Source organism: Plecotus auritus, assembly GCF_963455305.1.
Source record: "Plecotus auritus genome assembly, chromosome: 6".
NCBI classification, from domain to species: Eukaryota; Metazoa; Chordata; class Mammalia; order Chiroptera; family Vespertilionidae; genus Plecotus; species Plecotus auritus.
Genome location: NC_137773.1, coordinates 58,409,747 through 58,435,545, shown reverse-complemented (window position 1 = coordinate 58,435,545; position 25,799 = coordinate 58,409,747). Strand labels below are relative to the sequence as shown.

General features: G+C 37.1%; 1 protein-coding gene across 1 annotated transcript in view; it reads left to right on the top strand.

The window, feature by feature from the left end:
- Positions 1-1,757: 1,757 nt before the first annotated feature.
- The window catches only part of IQCM (IQ motif containing M), a gene marked incomplete at both ends in the record, with an annotated part of 135,192 nt that continues 111,150 nt past the window's right edge, over positions 1,758-25,799 (top strand). Inside the window, 4 exons of the mRNA XM_080675392.1 lie at positions 1,758-1,804; positions 2,914-3,112; positions 9,162-9,306; positions 12,179-12,313. Of these exons, the coding sequence (XP_080531518.1) occupies positions 1,758-1,804; positions 2,914-3,112; positions 9,162-9,306; positions 12,179-12,313 (526 nt within the window). The remainder of the gene's footprint in view (positions 1,805-2,913; positions 3,113-9,161; positions 9,307-12,178; positions 12,314-25,799) is intronic.

Below are 25,799 nucleotides of genomic sequence, written 5' to 3'. Positions count from 1 at the left end.
CACTGATCAAAATCCATATGTCTAAGGACTAAGATAAAATTATTTTCTTTTTCATTGATAAAAAAACAAACAAAATACATCCATCATTTAGTAAATGTGTTTGTACTTATTTATAGCATTTTTACTTAATATAGTTTCACTCTTTTATATTAAGTAAAGCTTTTAACCAAAACAACTAATTTCAATTCTCTCTCCCCCCCATCCCCCTTTTACGCACACACACGCTCTTCTCCGTAGATGACTAAGAATTGTGTGCCATTCATAGTCACTTAGTAGACCAGAACTCTTGTGACCACTGCTGAAGATTCAACAATACACATTACACATCAACTTAGAATCAATCACACATATCACTTTAAGATTTATTTACACTTCATTGTTAGAGAATGTAACTTTGGGTATTAACTTGGCTCATTTGGGCATTTCTATAATAACATTTCTCTTATTTATTCTCTGAGAAAAAAAGAAAAAGCCATGAACTCAGAATACTTTAGATTTTATAGCAGGTCTTGAAACTCTGGACAAGCCAGAAATAATCATTTCCACTTCATCTCCATTCTGTTTATCTCATACATCGAAGTCCACTCATAAAAATTGGTATATTAACCAAGCAAAAATCCTCTTAGAAATCAGAACATCTTCTTTTCTAAGCTATTCAATATCAATCCTATATAATAAAAAGGTAATATGCAAATTGACTGAATGGCGGAACAACTGGTCGCTATGATGTGCACTGACCACCAGGGGGCAGATGCTCAATGCAGGAATTGTCCCCTGGTGGTCAGTGTGCTCCCACAGGGGGAGTGCTGCTCAGCCAGAAGCCAGGCTCATGGCTGGCAAGCGCAGCGGCAGTGGTGGGAGCCTCTCCCACCTCCACTGTAGTGCTAAGGTTGTCTGACTGATAGCTTAGGCCGACTCTCCCTGGGGAGTGGGCCTAAGCCATCAGTTGGACATCACCCAAGGGCTCCCATACTGCAAGAGGGCACAGGCTGGGCTGATTTCTCCCCCCTGCCCAGTGCATGAATTTTCATGCACTGGGCCTCTAGTCTTAATATAGACAGAAAACTCTTCTTCATTTTCCCCTTTTTCTGATAGTTTTGTCTATTTAAATAAGATATGTCTCCAGAGAACAATTATATGTATTTTAATATAATATATTTTTTATTGATTTTTTACAGAGAGAAAGGGAGAGGAATAGAGAGTTAGAAACATCGATGAGAGAGAAACATCAATCAGCTGCTTCCTGCACACTCCCTACTGGGTATGTGCTTGCAACCAAGGTACGTGCCCTTGACTGGAATCAAACCTGGGACTCTTTAGTTCACAGGCCGACGCTCTATCCACTGAGCCAAACCAGTTAGGGCCAAAATATATTTTTTACTCATTAATCTACAGAAGCTTTTTCAAGAGAGAGAATGATGCAAAGAAGCCACAGGCACAAAAGAGTTACATTTACTAGAAACTGTACAAGGCGAGAACAAGGACATTTTTCATTTATATATACAAGCACAAAGAAACCAACAGTCTAAATACTACATCTTTAGCAATAGGTCGAATATAATGTGGAATATAATTTTTAGTTCCTGAGCAATGTCACTGGTCAGTTGTGGCTACTTGGGAGTAGGAAGGTCAAGCAGACAAAAAGGATCTCCAAGAAATGCTTATTATGAACATCTCATGATTTGCAGCTGACATCCGTTATAGTGAGCCCAAAATTATCTCTTGAATGATTTTAGCTATACTGATATTCAGACAACATGATACAGGGTATTTCACAACATGCCACAAGCTGCAAGGCAAAGAGGTAAAAAGATAATGAAAAAGACTGATGTGGGATTCTCTGTCATATATTGCCCAAAAGAGACTAGATGGGTCGAACAATGAAAATCAGACCCCCAACATTTCTGTCACTAAGTAAAGAAAAATAATGGCTTTGTATAAAACACAACAAGACGCATTAAGAACCAGCTTAATGAAGACATCAAAACAGACTCAGGGGGGAGAAAAAAGCAGAAACAGAGTCAGTGCCTTTCACTGTGGGGATTATGAAAGTTGGGCCTGGGATTCAGAGGTCTCTAGGCAGTGCACTTTAGGGCAAGCCTCAGCCTGGTGAAGTTCACCTGGGCGTCTCATTGGAACATCAGTTGTGACAAGTTGCAGAATCAAAAGCAATTAAAAAGAATAAAAAACCTTTTGTATTTACATTACAATGAAACTGGACTTTGGAAGACATTGAAAAACTGACTGCTATGTAAAAAAATTCAACAGATATACAAAGGAAAAATGCAGGTGCAAGAATACTAAAGTTACAGAGCGAGCATCTGTGCATGATAGAAAGTCTGCAGTTTTTTTCATATGTTCTTGTCACTGCAGGGGCTGTCAATATCAGTATTGCAGGGCTTGTCCTCGTTTCCAGTATGATCCCTCACTTCTGCGATCCTGTAGTCCGTGACCCCACCAATACCACTCAGTTGATAGTATTTGGAAAATGAAATTAATTTTCAGAAGGTTGCTAAGTAGAATAGCACCACCATATCAGTATGAAGTAGTCTTTCTTAATAGCTTCTGGGACAGTATAATTTTTTTGACTAACTTGTCTCGTCGTATGAAAATACTATTTTCCTTGGATTCTATTTCTCTCTTTTGTATAGTTGTGAATAAGCTTTGAGAAGCTCACTTTATTTTGAGTTTTCTTTTTCCAGAAGGTTAATTTTATACAGGCTATATTGATTGTGGTACATTCAATCTTCTTTGAAGAACCCCATTGACAAGTTTAAGCAATGTATATAAATTCTGTGTACACATTATGACATGTTTCTTATTTCAATATACTCATCAGTGAAATGAATTTAAGACTTTTTAAAAGTGTTTTTTTAATTAACTCTAATAAAACATTTTGTATTTTATTTTTAGGTTACCTTCTAGTCAAAGTAAAACCAGTAAACTTGACAGCAAAGTTAAAAGAATTGGGCCACACATAGAAATTTTCCAAGTATTCCGGGAAAGGACGAGATCTATAATCACCAAAAAAACAATTAGAATGATCACTATCATGCAGGCTTATGTCAGAGGGTGGCTAGAACGCAGAAGATACCACAGAATATTGACCAAGGTAAAGCATATGTTAAATATATATATTTTTAAATATATTTTATTGATTTTTTTTACAGAGAGGAAGGGAGAGGGATAGAGAGAAACATCGATGAGAGAGAAACATCGATCAGCTGCCTCCTGCACACCCTCTACTGGAGATGTGCCTGCAACCAAGGTACATGCCCTTGACCGGAATCGAACCTGGGACCCTTTAGTCCACAGGCCGACGCTCTATCCACTGAGCCAAACCGGTTAGGGCCATATGTTAAATATTATGAGGTGTTTATAATATATCTAATGTAGATTCAAGTAAGTAAAAATTTGAGTCATCATCTGGTCAATAAATCCATGATTTTTCTCAGTAATGTTCTATCTGCATTCTTTGGATTAAGAAAATGTTATGAATAATCTACTTTGCTGATTGTGTCAAGCTGGAGACTCTGAACAAAAGGCCTGGCTTATCCTTAACCAAAAAGCAGTTCTGGGACTACTTTTACTTTAAAGCCACCAATTTGCACTAATTTTGTTTCTCCCTTGCTATCTATTTATTCTCTGTGAGCATATGGATGGTGAGTGTGAGTGTTTGTTGAGATTAAGTTTCTTTGGAAAGTGGCAGAGAGATGACTAGTAAAACACAGATGAATTTCCAGGCCACTTTAAGAACCCAGACCGAAGTTGAAGTGGTACTATTCCTCCTGCTTGTATAATTATCTTTAGTAATTATGAAAAGTAAGACACAGAGAGTATGTCTTGTCTAAAGTTACACATCTAGCTAGTGGCAAACTCAAATTTTGAGAATCAAACAAACCTAAGTCTATATGGCTCCAGAAATTTAAAAATATTAGACATACCAATAGTAGCCAATAATCATTGCAAAATGGTGGATTCTTTTTTCAAATCAAGCTCAACATGGGCATTGAATTGTCCTGTCAAAAGCTGAGGCAAGTCCTGGCTAGTGTGGCTCAGTTGGTTCAGAGTAGCCCCATGCACTGAGAGGTCACCAATCGAATCTCATTCAGAACACATGTCTGGGTTTCAGGCTCCATCCCCAGTAGGGGCTGTGCAGGAGGCAGCCGATCGATGTTTCTATCTCTCAACCCCTCCTCCTTTCTCTCTAAAAACAATAAAAACATGTATTTTTTTAAAAAAAGCTGAGGCTAGATTAAACTCCCTTCTGACCCTATAGATCTAACTGGGGTATGCTCACATCAGGGAGCCGACATGGAGATCCACAGGTGCATTCATGTAGAGGCACCAATTCTATGGCCATCAGGAGTGACTGCTAAGGTTTTACAGCGTGCATTGGAAGAAAATAAGATTCAGTGATACAGGTGATCAAAAATGTGTACTTAGTCTTTATACTAATCAATTAGATAAGGAATGTTTGAGTATGTGCTTCAGAAAGTAATAAAAGTCATCAGTCTGACCACGGTTAGGGGACACAGAGAAGAGGCCTGAAAAAAAGAAAAAAAAACCTGGGAGAGAGACATGTCCTGTAGCTACATTGTGGCTAAGGGCTTCACTAATTCTTCTGTGGGTGGGGAAGTAAATAAAAAAATAATCTGTAATGTTATTTGTGTTTTGTATATGTATTAAATGTGTGTTTATGTGTATGTACTTAAGATTACTTTTCAGAATATTTTATTTTTATTTCATTGTATACAGGTTTAGTCACTTTAAAACCTTTTCCTTTTTGTTTTTATAAGGTTTTGAATAAAGATCCTTTGGGATATTGTCTTACATGTTTGTTTAGATAAGTGTAGACTTCAATCAATGAGTATGGTCAAGATATCTGCTTATAGGTCAACTAGAGGCCCGGTGCACAAAATTCGTGCAAGGGGGTGTGTGTCCCTCAGCCCAGCCTGCACCCTCTCCAATCTGGGACCCCTCAAGGGATGTCCGACTGCCCGTTTAGGCCCGATCCCGGTAGGATCGAGCCTAAATGGGCAGTCGGACATCCCTCTCACGATCCAGGACTGCTGGCTCCCAACTGCTCACCTGCCTGCCTTCCTGATTGCCCCTAACTGCTTCTGCCTGCCAGCCTGATCACCCCCTAACCACCCCCCTGCCAGTCTGATTGATGCCTAATGGCCCCCCTGCCAGCCTGTTTGCCCCTAACTGCCCTTCCCTGCTGGCCTGGTCCCCCCCAACTGCTCTCCCCTGCAGGCCTGGTCCCTCCCAACTGCCCTTCCTGCAGGCCTGGGTCCCCCCTAACTGCCCTTCTCTGCTGGCCATCTTGTGGTGGCCATCTTGTGTCCACATGGGGGCAGCCATCTTTGACCACATGGGGGCAGCCATCTTGTGTGTTGGAGTGATGGTTAATTTGCATATTACTCTTATTAGATAGGATAACATTTTAAAAAAAGTTAAACTGTGGGGAAATATTTGCTGAAATATTGCACAAGGGTTATATGCAAATGTATCTTTTACACACTGATAAAAACCATCATAATAATAGAAAACAATAGGCAGAACACATGACCCAGTACTTTACAGCAGGAGAAACATAAGTGGCTAATAAACATAAAAAGGGGCTACTGTTGCTAGAAAATCAAATAAATGAAATCCCACTGAGTATTATATGGTAATGGAATCCTCCAAATGAGCAAGTAATTCTTTACATATTTTTAAACAGACAAAAGGCAGACTGAAAATACCCACTGAAAAACATTTTCTTTTTTATTTTTCATGTTGTGGTGTGATGAGTATGATACATTTACCCTTTAAGACTAACAGGGATTGGAAAATTATAATCAGTAATTTCCAATGAGACTTTTCTATTTCAATATTGCTGTTATAGATATCAAGTTTTTAGATAATTTGTGACTTGGGAAATGCATGGAAATGTAAATATTTACATCCTGAGGTGTCCACAACATCATAGCTGAGGCATATTTCCATGCAGAAGCCTGACAGAGAGGCATGCTGGAATAAGAACCACAGCTTCTGAACCATAAACACCTCCTGACTAATCTTCCGAATGCCCCAAACCTGAGAAGGTCTTCCTCATAAAATAAGTTATGTACCCGAAAGAATATTTATTAAATTCAGAGGGAAAGATGCTAAAATTGGCTTTGGTGTTTGCCCAAAACTCCTGCTCTCTCTGTAAATGGCATCATCTGTCTAAGCAGCACAAGCCAAGCTGAGACCTTTTGGCTCCTGTTCTAATTTAAAACATTGCTTGATTCTCAATTATAAGCAAAAGAAACCTACTGACAGCTTTATGCAGGAAGATACTGAGGAGAATATTGGGCAGAGGACTGAGAACTAATTTCAGAAATAAGAAGATATAATGCATGTAGCTCCCAGGGCTCCAGCCAAATCCTGCATAGAAAGAGCCTGATATAGATACTGAATCTGAGGTATTCTGGCCTCCACAAATACTGCCCTTGGAAAATGGATATTGCTGCCATGGTTGCTCTACTATACAAATAGACTTCCCACTATTTTACTTTTAAAAGCATTATTCGTTTTGATTCAAAAGGTGGATTTGGTGTAGATAATGGATGAAGTTTCATCATGTGTCTGCATCCTAGCAACAGAGAGAGCTTGGGTCATGACCATTTGATTTGTAGCTTCAAACTGTAGGAGGTTTTTGCCTTCCACTAAGATTCATAGGGTGGGGAATAGTCCAAAAAAGTCTGACAAATTATTATTATTTTTTTAATGAACCTATTGAACAAAAGGCAGATTAAAATAAACATAGAAAATGTTATTAAGTGTTGAAAGACATAAGCAAACATTAAGGATCTGCCTGGATTCTGATGACATTCAGATAGAAGGGAAAAGGAGAAGAGGAAAGTGGTGACATTGTGTTAATTATTTTTTTAATTCAAGCAAATTAAGCATATTTCATTGATACTATTGCTAACTTAAGAAATATCGGTTGAGCATAACATTTAAAAATTTCCGAGAAGAATCACAAAATTAAGTGAAGGTAAAAAAATAAAATTATAAAAATAAACTTAATCACATGAAACAAAATAAATGACAAAAGCGAGAACAATCATAAGTGTTATAAAAAGAAATATACTAGGAAAGAAGTCAGAACAAAAGTTCACAGAATGGGTAAGGCATACTAAGTGTAAGTAAATTAAGAGGAATATAGTGTATAATTAAAAGTGTGGGCTCTTTTAATTAGTTTCATTTCAAAACTAATTCTGCAACTTACCAGCTATGGGACCTTAGGAAAGTTATTTAAAGATTTTATACTTCAGTTTTATTCACTTGTAAAATGGTATGCAAAGCACATCAAAGGAAAGCTGACTCAGGCAAATTCATGACCTTTAAATACATTCTTACAAAATAGTGAAAATTGAAGTTGAGAACAGAGAAAATAGGCTAAAAGGGGAATTAATCAAGATACATAGAAAAATGAATGAGCTAGAAAGTGTAAAATGTGAAAATAATTGCATTGATAAATAAAAATGGAACTGGCTACTTAGAAAGAAAAAATTCCTAAAATAGATGAATATTTTATTTTTTAAAGTATTAGTGTAGAAAATTAATATGCAGAAAAATATAGTCACAGATGAAAGATAAACTAAAGATAATTTGCACATATGCTAAAAAGAGTTACTTTTTAAAATGGAGTTTTTAGAAATCAGCATGAATAACCTGAAAAAAGTCCAGTGAAAACTAGGTAAAAGACATGAATATACAATTTTCAAAAGGAAGAAAATACAAGAATTTGAGAATCCAGAGTGTATAGCTTCGGTAAAAATTGTTCATTACAGAATAATGCTTTAATAAAACTTTGTTTTCTTTTTCTGGCTCGGTAGGCTACATATAGAATCCTGGACATCAACCTACGAAGCTACTATGAAAGTATCCATCACTGAAATCTCTATTCTGTGGGAAGTACAAGAATATGATAATAAACTCAATGAAATTCTCTGACCTTCAGAGATTACCTCACTGTATAATACATGTATTTAACCAACATAGGCAAGAAACAATAAATGTGTACATAAGCTAAGAAATTGAGTGAAATGAAAGGGACAATCTCAAATCTCTATATATAAAATGCTAATATGTTAAGTGTCTGTCAGACCGGTCGCTATAATGCGCACTGACCACCTGTGGGCAAATGCTCAATGCAGGAGCTACTGTGACGCGCACTGGCCATTTACAGAGAAATGGCACAGTGGACCTGGCGCTCACAAAGCAACATTCAGCTTCCCTCAAGTGGGAGGCAGGCCCCGCCACCACCCCAGAGCGACAGCCCACCAAATTGCAGCTGACACTGCCGAGACCCCCTGGTGCAAAATGAGGCCCACAGCCCAGCCCAGCCCAGAAATGGTCACTGTGGATGCTGGGTAATGATGTCACGTAGCAATGCCCAGCTTCCTCTCCCTAGCGACGACTAGCCTCCTTGCAGTTTCTTCAGCCCAGGAACACGACTTGCTTTATAGCCAGGTGCAAACATTTCACCAAATGTCTGTGAAGTGTTTTCCCATGCCTCATCTCATTTGATCCTCACAGAAGTCCTGGAGTAGGTAGACAGGAGACTCAGTGGAATCCTATTTTCTTTTCATTAGCTGGAAAACAGATATTTAGAAACCTTTGAAACTTGACCCGACTGAAAAGAAGTAAGAACTGATGGACCTTGAAAATGACTTCAGGTTTTCTCACTGTGCAGAATATAGTCAAACACTGCTGCAGTTAAATATTTTACCCTTTGTTCTCCCTACGTGATCTACAATAATAATCTGCTCTGTGTTGATATTTATTGCTGTGTTGCTGACAATTACATGAAAGAGAAGATGGAGTGCTTCACTGGGCTGGAAAAAGTTTAGTTAAATCAGAAAGCAGGTCTAATTAAGCAAGTTTATCTCTCTATATAATGCTCTTGCTGGCGCCAATTGCATGTGTGTGTTTCCATCTGTCATTGTCGATTGTGAATTTGGTTGACACTTCTATTATAGAGAAAGGGCGAATAGCGATATTAAAATATTTCTTCTAATTAATTTCCTTTCAATGTGCACGAATTCATGCACCAGGTCACTAGTTAAATATAAGTAGCAAAATATATAAGGATCTTTACTGTTTTTGTTGTTATTTTATAGGCTTTGAATCATGGGCCAAGTTTGAGAGCAGTTATAAACATGTATCACAGACTAATCCATCGTGTTAAACATCGACTTGGTCTTTGGAGGACAAGACAAATTATAAACTATTCAGAGCTAGAAGAATGGATGGATAGAAAAAAATGTAAGTAATGAAGATGTTTTGAATAATACTCTTTTATGGATAATAATTTTATATCCCATAGTCTAGTATGAATGTACAGATATATTAATCTTTATTAAAATATGTACTAGGACTTTACAGTTATTACACTGACTTCTTTTCCACTCACTTTATGTTTAGCTACTGACTTCAGAATCACATATTCCTTATCTAAATGCCCCCACTATTTTTACTGTCTTACCTTTATTCCCCCAAACTTTGTCACTAAATTAATTTTTAATTTTATAGTTTCGCTCATTTTTCTTCGTTTTACTTTCTTTCCATGATTTCTCCTCTTTGGCTTATAACTGCAGATTACACTATTTTTGCATCTAAATATAACCTTTTCAGTTTGAGAAAAAAAAAAAAGACTACACATAAAAAACAAATGTGGTTATGTTTTCCAGTCTGGACTCTGGTAGTTTCTAGCCGAGAATTTGGGTAAAAGTCTAAAAGAAAGTGAGGGAGAAAAAAATGCTCCAGGCAGAGGGAGAAGAAGGATAAAGACTGGAAGTTGGATGCAGTTACTGTGGGAGGAAGCCAGGAGACTAATATACTGGATAGAGTTTGTGAGCCAGAGCAGAGCAAATTGAGATGGGAGTGGGGACACAGGTTGCATCAGGCTTTATAGACCACTGGATTTTACCTTGACTGAGTTGGGAAGCCTGTAGAGAGTTGTGAACCAAGGACAGTGGTGCAATTTATATCTGAACACATCACCCTGGAGGATTTTTTGAGGATAGGTTGACATGAGGCAAGGATGTCAATTAGTCAAGTTGAGATCAAGGGTGCTCTGTCCAGCGTAGGATTTGAACAATACAAGAAAGTTAGCTGAAGGAATGATTTCAAGAATTACCAACTAAGGCATCTATTTGCATTGAGGTCTAAAGTAACTCAAGAGTCCATAGAATTTTCAAGTTGTTATTTGTCTTCATGTTCTTTAGAAAATTCTCCATTCTTTCTATATTTTGATTGCTAATTAGGTTGATATTTGATCTCTGACAGATGGCCATGCACCTTATCTTTTAATGACCAGAAAATTTCATTAATTGTCATGATTTAAGTTTTATATGGACCCTAATTTCACCTATGTAGAATATTAATTCTGCTAGTATGTTGCCAAATGTTTGTTTTGGGGGCCTAATTCCAGGTTAAAGACATCATTCTCTATTAATAGAGTTAAAAACCATAATGTTAATATGTGCATCAGTCTGATCTAGTGTGAGACATATAAAATAGATTAATTCAAAGAAAAACTAATAAAGGCATATGTACCTCAAGGAGAAATATATTTACTTTAACATAGAAATAAAAATGTTCTTTGTGTTAGTTTGGTTTTCTCTAGAATCAGACCCTGAGACAATAATTCAAGTACAACAAACTTATTTGTGAGTTGATCCCAGGAAATACTGTTAGTAGAATGGGGAAGTGAGACAGGGAAGGGATGGAAGTAAAAAAAAAAAAGACTTTTATCAAGCAGATTATCATGTGGGCAACTGGAGCTTAATTCCTCTAGAGAACAGTGCAGCCAACTTGCCTCACCTGCTGGGTCTTTGTCCATCAACTCCCCCAGTCAGTGGTTGAGGGCTGCTCCAGTTCGGGCCTCAATTTCCTGGAACTTCTGGCGTCTCCTCAGGTGGGCAGAGTGGAGTCCAGCAGCCAGAGGGAGCCCTTAGGCAATGAAGTACAGATGCTGGCAATGAAAAGTCAGGTCTGCATGCACAGAAATGTAAGGCACAAGGCTATATGGATGGAGGCACCAATAGCAACTAGTCTAGTTTGCTTATTTGAAATGAGAGAAAAAGTCATCGATATACTGAATATGAACTTGCTGCTGAGCTTCAAGATCTGCAATAGCTACTCATATTTAGGCAATCACTAAATACTGCTTGAATTTGTCAATGTCTCATGACTGTCCACCTCAAATGAATGAATGAATGAACAGAAAGTTGAAGTCCATATGTTGAGTGCCAAGATGACACATTAACTTTTGTTAGAAACCTCTCTGGTACCTTTGTCATCCAGACATCCAGAGTGAATATTTCAGAGCTAAACCTACACTGAGTCGAAACCCACCATCCTGTAAATGCTAGTTAACAATTAGCTTCTTGGGCTAATCCATAAACCTAAGAATAGAGTCTCAATATCACCATTTCGAAAAGAAAAAATAAAATGTTTATGGCAAACTACACTTACAAAATGTATGTGTCATTTCTCTTGGTCATTTTCTAACCACTGAATCATGCCATGTATGGGAAATAGGTGAGGGAAGGCCCAACTGGGTGGTTTTCTGTGGTAGGCTTGAACCAGCAATAGCCAAGTACCTTAAACTAGGAAGTAAGAATACAGGAAGTCAGCAAAAAAGTGTACATCATTCCATTTAGGGGCCAAATCAGAAGTAGAATATCAGTTCAAAGTAGAATCAGAAATTCAAGTAGTTAGAATGTGTAGAAGTCAAAAAGAGGTGAAAAAAATCAGGGCAACTAATAAGCAATGAATACTGAAGTGAGTCAGCAGAAGTCAGGCCCCCCAGAAATCCTGACCTAGAAGCTATGTCTTAAGATATAGTTTAAGGATTCATGTATGTAGGGTCTGTAGACAACTGTCATGTAAAGCAGGCCAAAGGACAACAGTGTTCTCTTTGGGGAAGCAAATCCAAATTTATCTTCCTTCTAACCGTCTGTAGGAGGTTGACACAGTGCTACTCTAAGTATGGAGGCTGAACACTAAACATAAAAATAAAACTGGGGTTAAATTTCCTTCAAATCCAGATGAAACTTTTAGGTGGTTTGTACTTGATATATTATTTTTAAAGAAAGTATTTTCTTTGGTCTCCCCCCCACCTCTTTTTTAGTCTACGAAACAATGTTTGCTAAGAGACAAGATTGGCAAGGATTAGAAAGAAGTGAGCTCCTTAAGTACTTCAATGACTGTGGTCATTACCCAACACTGCAGCAAATTGATCAGGTTTGGGACCTGGTCCATAGAGGCAAGTAGTTTCTCCATTCTCCACCCCCGCCCCCCGCCCCCTCTTTTCCTTTTCTTTTCTCTTTTTCCTTCTTGTCTATTTCCTCCCTTGTTCTTTCCTTCCTTTCCTCTCTTCTATTAAACTTATAAGTCCTTTTTCCCAAACTTATTTTTTGTCTGATTTTAATATATATGAAGAAACAGATTTAAAGTTTAAAATAAGTTCATACAATGAACTTTCTTGGGTGGATGGAGGAGGTGATTTTCGCTCTTTAAGCTTTTAATGTATTTTTTGCTATAAGCTACATCTGAGTGTATTTTAAACCACCATATTTTAAATACTGATGCTAATAAGCTTTCTCATAGATAGTTACATTTGGTACCAATGAACATAAATGTTTAAACATTGTAAACTATTTCAATATAGTAGTTTTTACAGTAATATAATAGTTCAATGTAATAGAATTTTATAGTTAGAAAATAAATAAATGAACAGATAGTGTTGTATGAGACTATTTAAGTGGAGTGACATTTCTCCCTTCTCTACTAGTAAACACTAGTAATGGGGTATAAAATTGTCATTGAGATGTGAAAAAATCTATGGATTTTCCTTAACTCCTTGAGATACTTCTCAACTTTTCTTTCTATGTTCATACTAATGGTATGGCTTGCTACCACAGTTAGAGAGGATGCATGGATGTATCCACAATTTAATTGAGGGGGAAAAAAAGGTAAACAAACGTATCAGGATCTTTTTAAATGGAAGAATAGAGCTCACATGCTCCTAGAAAGGTGTGATTCAGGTCAGAGTGACAAGGTTGAAGACTCATTATGGGGTTGAAGTTCTCGTCTTTCATTGGTTCTCAGTGTAAATTTACCTAATGCTTTACCTACGGACTTGGCTTTGCAGTGCTGTATCTCTCGTATGTAGAATGCTTTTCTAGACTCTTAATGAACATTTGTTCACAGACGAGCAGAAGCATCCAAATCACTTCGTGCTGCAGTGGTCATGATTAGGTGGTTTGTTCAAGTAACTTTTTCTTCCTGGTGATAAAGACATTGCATGTTTATGTTAGAAAATTTGTGATACGGAAATACATAAAATTGCTAAGAAATAGCGACATTTGAAGTCTATCCATTTTTTTTCTGTGCATAAGACATTGTTTTATGAAAATTGAGATTATTTTCTATGTGTTTGAAAATCTGTTCTTTTTGCTTAGAAATACTCATAAGTTTCCAAGCCATAAATGCCTTATAATAATCTGTCATATGGATCATCTATAATGTATTTACTGTTGTATATTTAAACTATTTCTATTTTATAATAAATAATAATAAAATGAAAAAATTAAATATAGCAAAATTGAATTAATTAGGCATTTCAGAAACATACTGATTATTGTTAGTAATTGAAATATAAGCTTTTCTTTTTCTTTTTTTAAAAAAATTAAGTTTTATAGAGATATTTTCTCTACTGGTTATTTTGGAGTATATCATAAAGGCTTAGATCTGGAGCATGGCTCTGGAATTAGCTTTCCTGGGTTTAATTCCTGGCTCCACCATTTACTAGTTGTATGTCTTTGGATAATTTATCTTTGATAAGCCTTATTTTGCTCAACTATAAAAGGAAGGTAATACTATTTAAGTCATTGGACTGTTGAGCGGTTTAAATGAAATAATTCATGGGAAATGTGTTTTCTATTATAAGTGCTCAGTAAATCTTTGCTACTGTTATTCTTAAATAATTTTAACTATACTTAATTATAAAAATAAATTTTAGTAATTATTTTGAAGGTGTTAAAAATATTGAACCTAATTATATAAAGACTCATTTTTAAAAAAATGTTTTTATTGATTACATAGAGAGGAAGGGAGAGGGAGAAAGAGATAGAAACATCAGTGATGAGAGAGATTATGGATCAGCTGCCTCCTGCACACCCCCTACTGGGTATAAAGCCTGCACCCAGGCATGTATCTTGACCGGGAATCGAACCACAATTTTCTGGTTCATGGGTCGATGCTCAACCACTAAGTCACATAGGCTGGACTATAATGACTCCTTTTTATAGAGGTTATTTATTAAATGTCATTTATTGATTTACACCCATATCATCTCTTTTTACTATCATAATGACCTGTCTTCTAGAGGAGTAGATACACTCATTCTTTTATGCTCATTTTTACAAATGAGAGAACTGAGACTTAGAAAGAGACTTTTATAAGCTCATTAATAGAGCTGGAACTTTTTCCTGGTCTCTTCAAGTGAAGTTCAGTGCTCTTTCCATTTCACTATGGGAGATACTTTAAAAGTCAATGTTATGAAAAATGAATGATTATAGCATTTTTGACAGCAAGTACTCCAGATATTTTGTAGCTAGCTTAAAGCTTTGAACTATAGTAGGTTTTCTGTGAATGATTGAGTCAATTAAATAGCTCATAAAAACTAAAATTTTCAAAAGAAAACTTGGTTTAAAATCATATTGTTTTATTATAATGCCTAAATTTGGGAAGCTTTGCTTTATAGAAAGGAGCCATTCTAACATAATTTTAAATATATGTCCAATTTTGTTGCTCCAACCAGTTAGAAAAATTATTTTGGTGCATAGGAAACTTCATTTAAAATGATAATATTCTAAATAATGGAAAGAAAAAAATTATGGAAAATGGAGTTAAATTAATGGTGTTTTTTTTACTTGCTTCTGGAATATATTCCATTTTTAAGAGAATCTGATTTTATGCATTTTAGGTTGTCAGTCATCTTCATTCAGAATGACTTCTTTGATTATGATAATAATTCCGGATGTGCAACCTACACATTTTTTCATTCAGTAGAATATTTCATCTAATGCATATGTAGTTAATTCAATTGATTAACTTCTTCAGTGTATGACACCAAGTAGGTTAAATTTCTAAAACTGCATGTATGTGTTCAGGCATTTTTAGCCTTTTTAAAATTCTTTATTCTTATCACTATGGTAAACAAAAAAGAATTTGTGACTGTGGACATGATTTTCATCTGAAAAATCTTCTTGTGGAAGAATGAAACTTTAGGCTGCATGTAAAGGCTGATCTTAAAAGTTGGAGGTTATGCAAACGTGAGCATTTTTACTTGATACTCATTGAATCAAACTGATAACAATAGAATAGCATATCTGAAAGTATGGAAAATAACACATTGTTGTTCTAATTTTGCAACATGTAAATGGAACTTCTAGTTTATTTTCTGAGTTACAGTGAACAGAAAACAATCATGAAGAGAAGTCTGTTTTGACTATGCAACCCTAGACAAAAACAAACAGAAAACCCCCACAAAACGTAAAAAACACATAAAGTACCTGATATATTATATACACTGAGTGACCAGATTATTATGATCTCTGAACATATAATAATCTGGCCACTCAGTACATATGTGTGTGTGTGTGTGTGTGTGTGTGTATAAATACATATATATGAACATATATATATTAGAGGCCCAGTGCATGAATTCCTGCATGGGTGGGGTCCGGCCAGCCTGGCCAGGGGGTGGGGACATGGGCAGTTGGCAGGCCTGCCTGCTGGTTGAACTCCTGGTCAAGGGGACAATTTGCATATTAGCCTTTTATTATATAGGATATACACTGAGTAGCCAGATTATTATGCATTCAGAGATCATAATAATCTGGCCACTCAGTGTATATAGTAGAGGCCCGGTGCATGAATTTCTGCACCAGTGGGATCCCTCGGCCTGGCCTGCAGATCGGGCTAGAACTGGCTTCTCCTACATCCCCCTAGGGGTCCCAGATTGTGAGAGGGCTCAGGCCAGGCCGAGGGACCCCACCGGTGCATGATTGGGGCCAGGGAGGGATAGTTAGTTGGCCAGCTAGGGAGGGACCGCAGGAGGACTCCAGGGCATGTCCAGCCTATCTTGCTCAGTCCTGATCAGCTGAACCCCAGCAGCAAGCTAACCTACCAGTCAGAGCATCTGCCCCCTGGTGGTCAGTGCACATCATAGCAACTGGTCACCGGTTGACTGTCTGCCCCCTGGTGGTCAGTGCACATCATAGCGAGCGGTTGAACGGCCTTAGCATATCATTATCATATTATGCTTTGATTGGTTGAACAGATGACCAGATGACCGGACACGTAGCATATTAGGCTTTTATTATATAGGATGAAGAAACTGGCCTGAGATGGAATGTGAATTATTTTAGACTCCCTGACTAGTTAGTGGCAGACCTACTGTATTTGGGCCTTATGCTCTTGGGAGCACACCTTTTTTTACCACAGACAACACTGCATTTTCTGCTGCTTTCTCATGATGTAGCTTTATGTTATTAAATGGGAAGCATATCATGATTTTCCCTTAATTTTAAAAATATGAACAGGTACTTTAACAATAAAATTTTAATTATGCAGGTAAGGGATTAAAGAGGATTTTAAAAAGATAGTATTCCAAGGTATAAGAAATATGAGACACTGGCAAATTCTAATGGTAAAGAATAAAGTATTAGAGGTAACCTATTACAAAAGCCTTATTTTAAATAACTTCTAATAAAAAATTAACACCTTTTTACTGTAAAAATTTTGAAAATACACACTAAAAACAAAAGAAGAAATGAAAAACACTGGCAATTTGATGTTCCAGAATGACATGAGGCAACTGATTAGGGGCCAACCAGAACAGGTAGCCAGGTCTTCTAAGGATCTCTTAGTGCCACCATTAACATTTGGGAGGAAGTCTCTGACTATCTGTTTACTTTTTTAATTATGCAAATGTAATAAAATGTGGTCACCCTCTATATTTATGATGATGCTACAAATCTCAGTCCATAAATTCACTGGAGCTTTTTTTTTTTTTTTCTAGCTTTCATCTTCCAACATTTAATTTCAGTCCATTTGGCTTTCATTCTCTTGTTTTTATGATTGTGGCTAAGTAAGGATGGGGGAATTTATATAATGACATAGCATGTGAAGTGTCTACTTCATCTGCAATATCACCTGTTAACATAGTTATTTCCTAGTATATGCTTGCTTGGGCTGCCATAACAAATACCACAGACTGGTTGGCTTACACAAGTGGGTGTGGGTCATGGGTCACTTCGTATTTATCATACTTTGGGGTCATTGAAGATTTTGGATCTGTAGATTAATGTTTTTCATAAAATTTGGCAAATTTTCAGTTATTTTTGCACATTTTTTCTATCTTCTTTCCTTCTAGAATTCCTATTAAACTTATATTTATTTATTTTTAATCCTCACCCTAGGGTATTTTTTCCATTGATTTTTAGAGAGAGTAGAAGGGAGAGGGAGAGACAGAGAGAAACACCAATGTGAGAGAGAGACACATTGATTGGTTGCCTCCCGCATGCCCCTGATCAGGGCCGGGAGCCTGCAACCCAGGTACATGCCCTTGACCAGAATTAAACCAAGGACCCTTCAGTCCACAGGCTGATGCTCTATCCACTGAGAAAACCCAGCTAGGGCTAAACTTATTTTAATACAGTTAATGTTATCCTAGAGGTCTCAGTGGCTGTTTACTATGTTTTCTCTTCTTTTTTTAAAGCAGGCTATTTTTTTTCATTACTTGTATAATTTTTATGCTTTATTTTTAATTTTATTTTTTTCATCACCACTTATCTCCTCTATGCCTTCTTCCACTATGCCCTCACCCCCACAATTACCACACTGTTGTCCATGTCCATGAGTTCTCTCTTTTTGATCTGTCTTCAGGTTTCACTGTTTCTTCCTTCAGCCTTCTCAAATCGATTGCTGAGCCCATCTTGTAAATTTTTCATTTTGTTGTTGTATTTTTCAATTATAGAATCCATTTAGTTACATTTTAATAGGTTATATTTCTCTTGATAATTCTATTTTTGAGTAGTTGTCATGTTTTTCTTTAATTTTTATTTAAATTATTTAAACCTATTTATAATAGCATCTTTGAGGTCTTTGCCTGCTAAATCTAACATCTGAGTCATTTCAGAGTCAGTTTTTATTGACTGCTATTTTTCCCTGAGAATCAGTCATACTTTTCTGTTTATTTGAATGATTCATTTTTTAAATTGTTGAATACTAGGCATTTTAGACAATGGCTTCTCAAAAGGTCATCTCTGATCTGTATAACATAGTTGTCAGCCTATGACTAAACATAGCATTTAGGAAAACACCTTGAGCCCTTAAGGTTTCTCCCCTCTGCATATGTACATGTGTGTGGGTCGGGAAGCGCATTCAATCTTCAATTTTATGCCTGCCTCATATTTTACGTTCCACCAGCACTCTTGGGTCTTTCCTGTTCATTCCCCGTTGTTCCCCAGTGTACTTGGGATGTGCATAAAGGTTATAAGCTCTTCTATGACCTTCTCACTTCCAAAAGCTGCCAATTAAATTTTTGGCTGGCTGGTTGTTGTGCCAACTCAGACTGAACCTCCAGCTAACAGAGCTGTAACTTTTTCCATTTATTTCATATCAAATATGTTATGAATACTGTCAATTCCAATAGTGTGGGTTTTTTTCCTACTATCACCTCCACCTCACTAGTGAAATGAGTCTCTGAGTTGTACTGCCATAAAGTCTTTGGCAGTCTTTAGGATATTTGTTTTATATACCACTAGATCATTTTAGAAATCTTTTGAGGTTTGGCCCACCTGCTCTGATGGGTCTACTGTTAAGGTCCCATGAGTCCACAGACTCTTTCTAGGCATTACAAATATGTAAAAAATTTGGTAGTTGTATCTATAACCCTTGTTTAGTAGAATGCCACTTTTTTTCTAGTATTTTAGTAGATATTCTGTAATGCTTTCAGCCACTTGAGATTTAAAAGCATATTCTCTTCTCTAATTGATAATTTCAGGAATAAGTTATAAAGCAAATGGAAATGCATTAGCCATACTAAGTGAATGCCTTTCTTGATTGTGGCAATCCAGAATATTTTTTAATAAAATAGTGGTGGCAAATATATTCAACCAACATCTTTGGAGCACTTAACACGTGCTGTGATGTATAAGGTGATTCAAAGCCTCAGAGTCCTTAATTGGCGGGACATACACATGTATAACTAGAAACATACAATGTTGTAAATGCTTACACATTCACACATGTATCTAGTGCTAAGATGATACAAATATTAATTATGTCTTAAGTTTAGAAATTAGAAAAGGTAATATAGAATGTTTAAGATTTGTTTATTTATTTATTTTTTTAAATATATTTTATTGATTTTTTACAGAGAGGAAGGGAGAGAGATAGTTAGAAACATCGATGAAAAAGAAACATCGATCAGCTGCCTCCTGCACACTCCCCACCGGGTATGTGCCCGCAACCAAGGTACATGCCCTTGACCGGAATCGAACCTGGGAGCCTTGAGTCCGCAGGCCAACGCTCTATCCACTGAGCCAAACAAGTTAGGGCTAAGATTTGAATTAATCATTGTAGGATGAGTTAACTAGCTAATAAAAGAAAGACAATGGTTTTATACAGAAAAGACTGTGGGCAATGCAAATTAGTGTTCAGGCCTGTTGTTAACAGTGTATAGTGGAAAATCTGTGTCTTCTGTGGGTAACTGGAGAGGGCAAGATGTTACTAAAACTGCAGACTAAAAGATGCCAGATCATTCATTGAGATCTGTGGTTGTTTTTCCCTATGGGACTCTTCTTGTTTTGAGTCCCTTATCGCCTGTCATCTGCCTATTGGAAATGGATGTTTCCAAATGCACAATGCAAATTAGATTTTGGATATAAGTCAGTTTGTGTCAGGAGGAGCTATTTAAACACTTTCCCTAGAGCATTCATACCCCTGAATAAACTAGAGATCAAACCCGAGGGCAAAGAGCAATCCTGAAAGATATGTCTGTCATCAACTTGCTTCCGCCACCTAATCCAAGCAGCTGCTCCTACAATTCTGCCTGCTTTCTGCCCTAACACTTTTTAAAAGATGGTTCTTGACATTTTGTCTCGTCTTACATTATGCAACTCTATTAATGCTATCTTGCACCCGAGCCATGGCTGTGCAAAGCCTGGGAAGGCCTGTGCTAATGATATGTTCTGGGAATAATCGTGGCCAGTGAAAGACTTTCCCTTTTCCCCTCTATCCTGTCCTCCTAAAATCTTGTGAGTTGTTACTCCAATTAGTGAGCTACTCTAAACAGCCATTCTGGATTGTTGATGTTCTTCAAACCTTTGAGTCTTTTACTATTTGGGTTAAAATATTTATACCATTGTTGTATAAGCTGCACAGAGAACCTGATTAAATCTTGTAATATTACTTAACACCAGCTATTCTTCTAAAGCCTGTCTGTTTTCTTTAAGTAGAAAATAACCATCTTTAAGAAGCAGCAGGGGTTTGAGAATGGTGTAACTTCAATAAAGGTATAATTACTTTCATAAGTTTGTTAGAGAGCGAGGCTTTAGGCTCCTTTTGTTAGATCGCTATTTCTTGAATTTACACACCCAGTATACCTAATATTCAGAGCCCCACCAGCAAATCTTTGTTTTATATGATTAAATTATTATAATATCAGGAATATAAACTCTCTGGTAAGAACAATTTGGTTTTCAAGTCTATAATAAATAAAAGAAACAAAATATTTCATCAGAAATTCTTAGGAAATGCAAACTTTTAGGTTATAGTACATTTATTCCAACCTCATAAACATAGCATTAAAGAGCTGTGTGTGTGTGTGTGTGTGTGTGTGTGTGTGTGTGTGTGTGTGTGTGTGTTTTCTGGCATTTCACTTGATCTGGAGTCCTGTTAATTCCAACAGTGAAGTGAAAACTTCCAAAGGACTTAAAGTCATTTTCAGCCCTCATTTCTAATGATCATATTCTTATAGCTACTGACTTTCTTGGTTGTAACTAGATTTTGTCATTGCTGATAACTGCAAGCTTCTAACAGCTTTCTTTGAAGCCTCTTAATCTCTGACCACCTCATCATCTCTTCCTGGCTCATTTTTTTCTAGTTCCCCTTCTTTGATAAATCTGTACCACATGGGGACATTCAATCCATTAACTTTACACAGTGTTCATAACCCGTCACTCCATGGACTCCTGCATACATTTTTTAAGCTTCCTTAGCCTCCTCAGACTTATTTTCTAAGAGGCTGAACCTGATAGAGCCAACTTTCTGTTTCGTTCAAGCACAGGAACATGGCATGGCTGAAGAAAAACACACCACGCTCACTTATTTTACTTTCATTTTCTGCTCACAAATATCAGCAGGACCCTCAGAACTGCCAGGCAATTTTATTCCAGTTTTTGAGTTAATTGAAACCCCTCCTCTCTCAGATTATATTCCTCACGGTCTTGGCCTTCCTCAAACTTTAAACACCTGTCTTTCTCCTCTCTCTAATGACTGTATCTCTAATGAAATTGATGCAGCAGATACAATTAGAAAAGACTCCATTATCTTCCTATCTCTCAGTCTATCACCCTCCCAGCATCTACACACTCAGAACCTGCTTTCCTTCCTCTTGCAATGGGTCAACTTTCCCTGTGATCCCTTCTTGACCACAGTATCCCATTCTCTCTGACCTCAATAAGAATTTTACTCTTGTCTTTATTTTCTTTACTCTTGATTATTTCCTGTCTCTCCTTTATTGTTTATTTCTTCTTAACTGGTCTGTTTCCTAAAAGCATATGAGTATGCTGTGAAATTTTCCTTCTTATAGACACCTCCCTAGATGTTATGTAATCTTTTAGTTTTTCCTTCTTTCATTAACATTTTATTTATTTGTTTTCCTTTATAAGCAACTCCTCAAAATGTTATTTGCCATGTCTACTTCCTTACCTCCCATATGTTTATCCTTTTAAAAGACACATTAAGCATTACTTCAGGCTTATAAAAAGTATCAGGGAATCCTATATAATAAAGAGGTAATATGCAAATTGACCATCACTCCAACACACAAGATGGCCGCCCCCATGTGGACACAAGATGGCTGCCACAAGATGGCCAGCAGGGGAGGGCAGTTGGGGGCAATCAGGCCAGCAGGGGAGGGCAGTTAGGGGTGACCAGGACTGCAGGAGAGGGCAGTTGGTGGTGACCAGGCTAGCAGGGGAGGGCAGTTGGGGGGAACTAGGCCTGCAGGGGAGGACAGTTGGGGGGGACCAGGCTGGTAAGGGAGGGAAGTTAGGGGTGACCAGGTCTGCAGGTGAGGACAGTTAGGGGTGACCAGGCCAGCAGGGGAGGACAGTTAGGGGCAATTGGGCCAGCAGGGGAGCAGTTAGGCATCGATCAGGCTGGCAGGGGAGTGGTTAGAGGGTAATCAGGCTGGCAGGCAGAAGCATTTAGGGGCAATCAGGCAGGCAGGCAGGCAGGCAGGCGAGCAGTTGGGAGCCAGCAGTCCTGGATTGTGAGAGGGATGTCCAACTGCCCGTTTAGGCCCGATCCCGGCATCCCTCAAGGGGTTCCAGATTGGAGAGGGTGCAGGCTGGGCTGAGGTACACACCCCCCCTCTCGTGCATGAATTTTGTACACCGGGCCTCTAGTTATATTATAAAGATTACTCAGGTTGTGAGCTAATGCTACGTGTATCAACATGGATACATACTGTTTTTAAAATAATCACTAAAAAAAAGATTGAAAAGGACACATAATTTATGTAAAAATTTTAGGTATTGACCATGATACTTTATATTGTTTAAGAATACATATATATATGCAGTAAAAGCATTAAGGCATATAGTGGTAAAAGAAAACAGCCAATTCAGAATAATGATTATCATTTTCCCCACCTAGGGAGAATCAGCTGTTTTAGGAGTTTATGCATTTAGGGAATCCCAGTTAGTCTCAGAGGAAAGGCTAAAATTGGTGCAGGGGAAGAAGCTAGCATTTCTAAAAAACAAGTACAAAACTAAAACCTTCAAAGATTGTTAGCATCCTAACCATCAGGAATGCTGCTGTGTGTAGCCCAGGTGAAACTTGTGGGAACTCCTGGTGAAATGATGAGGGTTGTGTGTGTGTGTGTGTGTGTGTGTGTGTGTGTGTAAAGGAAGAACTCTCCATCATAGCTGAATCTGAGCTTCATACAGGGTTTTAGGTCTGGAGTGGAAGTAGAGAAAAAGGTAAAGGAGATAATAATAGTAGATGCAGAATTTGAAATGCTGTATTTTTAGGAATAAAATTTCCTTCTAAATCTGGTTCTGTTTCTGAATATTCGCTTATATATTTTTAAAATATATTTTTCTTGATTTCAACGAGGAAGAGAGAGAGAAACATCAATGATGAGAGAGAATCATTGATTGGCTCCCCACTGCACACCTCATACTGAAGATTGATCCCACAACCTGGGCATGTGCCCTGACTGGGAATAGAACCGTGACCTCCTGATTCATAGCTCTATGCTCAATCACTGAGCCACACCAGCTGGGCTCATTTCTATTTTTTAATATCTTAGTATATCCCTTCACCAATACTCCAGTTTGTATAAATCTTTGCAATGGGTTACACCTGTCATGTAAAGGTCCACCACTTTTTTTTTCCCCCTGGATGTTCTTGGACTTTTTCATTTCTGTAAAAATGTCTGTATTAGTTGTTCTAGTTCCATTAAAAATGCAGTTAACATAAAAATAATTTGTAGAGAATTGACTTTTTATATTAAATCTTTCTACTTATCCATGGCTTATCTAAGTTTTTATATATTTTATATTATACACTTTATGTTTATATCTTTTATATTTTTAATGTTTTCTTAATTTCCCCCTAAAGATCTTATGCATTTTTCTTAAACATATTTCTTCTTTATTTTATTTTATGTCATTATGGTTAGAACACTTACCATGCAATCTACCTATTAACAAATGTTTACATGTACAGCACAGTGTTGTCTACTGTAGGTACAGTGTTGTATAGTGGATCACTAGAACTTACTCATCTTGCTTAATAGACATATTTCTAAGGGTCTATTTCTTTTGTTGCTATTGGGGTGTGAAGAAGATTTAATTCTCTTGTAATGCTTCTTAACTTGGGCACTGGGTACACAGATGTTCATTTTTCTTCTTGTTTCGTTTTTATATATATCTGAAATGCTTAAAAATGAAATCTAAAAAATCTCCACTTTCTTCCTATCACATGCAGAGTAACCTTTAATACTGACAATGATACATTTCTACCTTCCTGCCTCACTTTAGACCCCTCTCCCCCTTGCTTCTGCTACTTCAGTTAGGCTAATGACTTTACTTTTTGAATCCATAAAATTCCTTGAATTTGCTATTTCTTCTATTTAGAGTATTCTTTTTTTCATGGATCATTTTGTAAGAGTTCGACCGACATCAAATACTATTTTCTCAGAAAGGCCTTTCCTGACATTCTCTCTGAAAGACCTCACTCTCTCCCACTGTCCTCTGCCCTTTATACTCCTCTGTCTTCCATATTTATTTTCCTTCATTCCACATGTCTGTCTGATTTTATATTACACATGTATTTGTATGCTTATTGTCTATCTCCTTACCTTCCCTGCTCATTTCCAATAGGTCAGGGATCTCATCTTACTTGTTCACTGCTATGATCCAGTTCATAGAATATAATCTTGTATAGGATCAAGGAAAGATGGTGTCACCAGCCATGTGACTGTAACACACGTCAGAGATATGAAAGGAAAATCTTCCCTACTTTCCTCTAAAATTAATGGAGGATGGAAAAACATTTTTCAGGCAAATGGAAATGAGAAAAAAGCTGGGGTTGTGATACTTATATCTGATAAAATAGACCTCAAAGTAAAGGCCATAACAAGAGATAAAGAAGGCCAGTACATAATACTAAAGGGAGCAATTCAACAAGATGTAACTCTGGTAAACATATATGCACCCAATACAGGAGCACCCACATACATAAAACAACTTCTGAAAGATATGAAGGGAGAGATTGATAGCAATACAGTCATAGTAGGGGACTTTAATATCCCACTGACACCACTGGACAAATCAACTAAACAAAAAAACAGCAAAGAAACAGCAATCCTAAATGACACACTAGATCAGATGGACTTAATTGATATCTTTACAACATTTCACCCCAAAGCTACAGAATATACATTCTTCTCCAGTGCACATGGAACATTATCAAAGATAGACCACATATTAGGACACAGGCAAAGTCTCTTCAAATTCAAGAAGATAGAAATCATATCAAGCATCTTCTCAGATCACAATGGCATAAAACTGGAAATCAATTACAATAAAAACAATCCCAAAAAAAATCAAACACATGGAGACTAAACAGCATGCTATTAAACAATGACTGGGTTACCAGAGAGATCAGGCAAGAAATAAAAAACATCATGGCAACAAACAACAATAAAAACACAACAATCCAAAATCTATGGGACACAGCAAAAGCAGTCTTGAGAGGGAAGTTCATAGCTCTACAAGCGCACTGCAAAAAAACAAGAAACAATGGTAATAAATTACCTAACCCTACAACTCAAAGAGTTAGAAAGAGAGCAACAAGAAAAGCCCAGTGTAAGCAGAAGGAAGAAAATAATAAAGATCAGAGCAGAGATAAACGACATAGAGACCAAAGAAACAATACAAAAG